This window comes from Anabas testudineus, chromosome 13, assembly GCF_900324465.2.
Source record: "Anabas testudineus chromosome 13, fAnaTes1.2, whole genome shotgun sequence".
NCBI lineage: Eukaryota > Metazoa > Chordata > Actinopteri > Anabantiformes > Anabantidae > Anabas > Anabas testudineus.
In genome coordinates this window covers 403,511-408,004 of record NC_046622.1, presented here as the reverse complement: position 1 = coordinate 408,004, position 4,494 = coordinate 403,511, and the positions used below count along the sequence as shown (strand labels likewise).

Genomic DNA, 4,494 nt, shown 5'->3' with positions numbered 1-4,494 from the left:
ATGCAGGATCATTTAATGATAAGTTGTTCTGCAGCTTCTCACCATAGCTCCTTTTAGCTGCTTTGATCTCCTTTGTCAGCCTGTTTCTGGCCTGTCTGTACAGGGACTGGTCACCACTTCTGTAGGCTTCTTCCTTGGCCTGGCGCAGCTTCCTTAAGTTTGGAGTGAACCATGGCTTGTTGTTATTGAATGTGCGCACCGTCTTGGTGCTAATGCACATATCTTCACAAAAACTGATGTAAGATATCACAGTGTCAGTAAGATCATGGATTTCTCTCGCTGCAGCTTCAAAAACCTCCCAGACAGTGCAGTCAAAACAGCCCTGCAACTCCAGTTTTGACTCCTCCGTCCACCTTTTCACCATCCTGACCACAGGTTTATTGGTTTTAGATTTCTGCCTGTAAGTTGGGATGAGAGTCCCAGTGCTGCCCGTGGGACAGAGCGGTAGGCATCCTTTACAACAGTGTAGCAATGGTCCAGTGTGTTCATATCCCTGGTGGGACACTTTACATGCTGCCTGTATCGTGGAAGTTCATGGCTCAGACTCGCTCTGTTAAAATCACCCATGATGATGAGCAGGGAGTCTGGATGTTTTCTTTCCAAGTCCGTTATGTGGTCAGCCAGGTTCTGTAAAGCTGTTGTTCCACAGGCCTGAGGTGGAATGTAAACGCCAACCAGAACAAACGAGGCAAACTCCCGCGATGAATAAAAGGGACGGGAGTTGATAAAAAAACACTCTAAGTGAGGGCTGCAGAACTTCTTCAACACATCTGTACACCAACCTTCGTTTATATAAAAGCAGGTTCCGCCTCCCCGTGTTTTACCGGAGAGCTCCGTGACACGGTCCGCAGGGAGCAGCTGGAAGCCGGGAAGGTTTCTACGAACCCCAGGGTGAGTGCTTCGACTCCTGTGTACTTGTCGAGGTGTCCTTTGACAAGACGCCAAAACCCTTTAGTAGCGCTGATATGTAGCTGTCCAAACACAATTTCCCCAAGGGAATCAATAAAGAATGTCTTTAACTAATAATTTGACAGAAAGTGCAGAAATGAGCTTCAAGAAATCTGGGACAAAGTTTTTTCGACTGATGAGACAAAGATGAACCTTCAGCAAAGTGATGGAAAGACTTCAGGTTTGGTAAAGACAGGATCAGCTCATGACCCCAAACATACAAGCTCATCTGTGAAACACAGTGGAGGTCGTGTCATGCCTTCTGCTCAGACAGGCTCATTAATCTTCACTGATGATATAACACATGTCACATTAGGACCCATGTTGTCCCTAAGGGACAGTGTCCTCACTCCTCCCCGACTCAGATTTATGTAACATACTGTTTGTATATTTTAGGACTCTGCCAGCTTCAGCACTTCCTTCTTCAAGGGTTCACCCTTCCTCAAACAGGTACTTGTTGTCACATGTTGTCATCGGTCTAAAGGACAACTTCAGTCAGCCAGGGTCACTGTTCCACTGGCTGACGTGTTTCTTCACTCCAGGAAACATTTGGACAAATGTTGCCAAAATGTTTGAAGCAACTTTACTTGGCACAGCAATCTGAAAAAAGGGCAACTGCACAACAGTGAGATCTCCTGTGGAATCAAAGCAATGGAGAAGAATAATCCAGGTTGTATATGGACATCAGCCATGAGAACAGACCGCTCACTGCTGGTTTTAGTGTCTGTGTGGGGACAGTTGGTAATAAAAGAAATTGAACTTAGGGAACTATGATGGTTTGGTTAGTGGTAACTTCTCCAGCACCTTCAACACCATACGACTTCTGGGAGAGAAGCTGGACAGGGCAGGACTGGATAAACCACTGACAGACCACAGTACATAAAGCTACACAGCTGTGTGTCTGAGGTGGTAGTTTCCAGCATTGGGGCCCCTGAGGGGACGGTGCTCTCACCGTTCCTCTTTACCCTGTAGACCTCGGACTTCACATACCACAACACCAGCAGTTGTCATCTCCAGAAGTTCTCTGATGACTCAGCGTGTCTTAGGGAAACAAGCTGGAGTACAGGTCAATCATCATGAACTTTGTGGACTTGTCAACCACTTGTGCTTAAACACCAGTAAGACCACCTGGATGCTCACACTCACACACACTGGAGACACCAGGGCTCAGACATTGACATCGTGGACAGTTTTAAGTAGCTAGGTGTTCACCTAAACCATAAACTGAACTGGACTAATAATACTAATGCCCTGTACAAGAAGGGCCAAAGTCGCCTCCACCTTCTGAGGAGACTGAGGTCCTTTGGAGTGTGCAGGCCTCTCTTAAGGACTTTTTATGACTCTGTGGTCGCCTCTGCCATCCACTACGCCGTGGTCTGCTGGGGAGCAGGCAGCACAGACAGGGACAGGAAAAGGCTAAACAAGCTGGTCAGGAGGGCCAGTTCTGTCCTGGGCTGTCCATTGGACTCTGTGGAGGAGGTGGGTGATAGGAGGATTTTGGCCAAGCTGACTTCCATCATGAATAAAACCTCTCATCCACTGGATCTGACAGTGGAAGCTCCGTGCAGCTCCTTCAGTGGACGACTGATCCACCCTCAGGAACCCCGTAGGAAGGAGTGGTACCGCAGGTCCATCAAACCCCCCGCTGCTAGACTGAACAACTCTAACTGTTCACATACATGTTTATTATAAGATGTTTATAAGACTCACATAGCAGATAGTTGGTCTGAAACAATTTAATGGTTTGTTCCAGCTCAGCTATTTATGCAAATCAACAGCATGTCCAGTTGCAGCTATGTTCCTTCCAGAAACATATTTGTTGTTGAGACTGGGTTGAAAAGTGAACATGTTTCTGTTTCTGAACATGTGTGTGCAGCTGAAAAAATGCTGCACACAATTCTGGACAGTCTTTGATATTTGCGGTGATTCGTTCAGTCTACGTAGTTTCAGTGATTATGTAATTCTGAAATTAGTTCTTGTTATAATGAGGTCACTCCACTGCTGTGGGTGTCTCCCAACATGAAAAGCTTAAATGAAGTCTACGCAGCGGTAGTAGTGACATTAACATTACATACTGACTGTATGACTTCAGCTATGAAACGTGTCCATGCAGTTTTATTGTTTGCTTTGTTCCATGTAAGTAACTGAATATTGTGTAAAGTATAACTGATGTGTTTATAACCAACAGCTGTGATTGTGAAGCTTTAACTACTTTAACCAGTTAAACTAGTTCAAACTAATAAAAATGTAACTGAATCCCATCCTGTAATCAGTGTTTGTTACAAATCATGATCAACTCTACACAGTTTTCTTATTTCACACTTGCCGCCTACTTTGACACCAGGCTCTTCAAATATGTCTTTTTCATGCTTCTTCTATCGCTGTATGTTTTAATAGTTTGTGCTAATCTATTGCTCATCGTGATTATCTGTACAAACAGAAGTTTACATGAACCTATGTACATGTTTCTGTGCAGCCTGTTTGTTAACGAACTGTTTGGTAGTACAGGGCTGTTTCCATCTCTCCTGGTTCAGATCCTCTCTGACATCCACACTGTTTCTACTCAGTCTTGTTTCCTGCAGATTTTCTGTGTACACTCTTATGCAGGTGTGGAATTTTTCAGTTTAGCCGTCATGTCTTATGACAGATACCTTGCTATTTGTTTTCCTTTACAGTATAAGACACGTATGACATATAGCAAGGTTGTCATGCTTGTTACAGTAACATGGTTGCCTCCTCTCCTGGTAATTGTTAGCACGACATCTCTGAGTTTCTCTTTACAGCTGTGTGGAAACATCATAAACAAAGTGTACTGTGACAACTACTCCGTTGTGAAGCTGGCGTGTTCTGATACCAGTCTAAATAACATTTATGGACTTACTGGAATGTTTCTCACAGTGTTTGCTCCTTTACTTCTAATCATTTACACCTACATGAGGATTCTTAAAGTGTGTTTTTCTGGTTCTAAACAGACCAGACAGAAAGCGGTCAGTACCTGCACACCTCACCTTGCTTCTCTGTTCAACTTTACATTTGGTTGTTTCTTTGAAGTAGTTCAGAGCAGATTTAATATGAACAGTTTACCCAACATGTTGCGCATTGTTTTATCACTGTATTTTCTGTCATGTCAGCCGCTGTTTAATCCTGTGATGTACGGACTGAAAGTGTCTAAAATCTGTGAGTTAGGTAAACGCCTGTTTTGTTAAATGAATTAAAGGAATACATTATTTGAATAACAATGAAAAACTATAGAATATACAATGTTGTCTGAGTACATATAAAAATAGGGAAAATAAAGATGAATGTTATACTTATGAAAGTACGTCCTTTCTCATAAAAGCTGTTTTATTCATGACACAAATGTTCCACATCCACCCCCATTCCCATTTGACCACTAAAGTCTTTTTTTTCTCTCAAAGGTGGTGTTAGGTCCATTCTCCAGATATGTCACCAAACAGCAACTTGAAAATCAGTTCTGGGGTTTGACCTAGGGAACAGTCCAACAGAACCAGCACATGAATACTAAACTGTCCAAAAACACTGAAT

General features: G+C 43.3%; 1 protein-coding gene across 1 annotated transcript; it reads left to right on the top strand.

The window, feature by feature from the left end:
• Positions 1 to 3,233: 3,233 nt before the first annotated feature.
• On the top strand, positions 3,234 to 4,154 carry LOC113170405 (olfactory receptor 10A3-like). Its single transcript, XM_026372495.1, has one exon. The coding sequence runs from the start codon at positions 3,237 to 3,239 to the stop codon at positions 4,152 to 4,154; it is 918 nt and encodes a 305-aa protein (XP_026228280.1). The 5' UTR covers positions 3,234 to 3,236.
• The last annotated feature ends 340 nt before the right edge of the window (positions 4,155 to 4,494 follow it).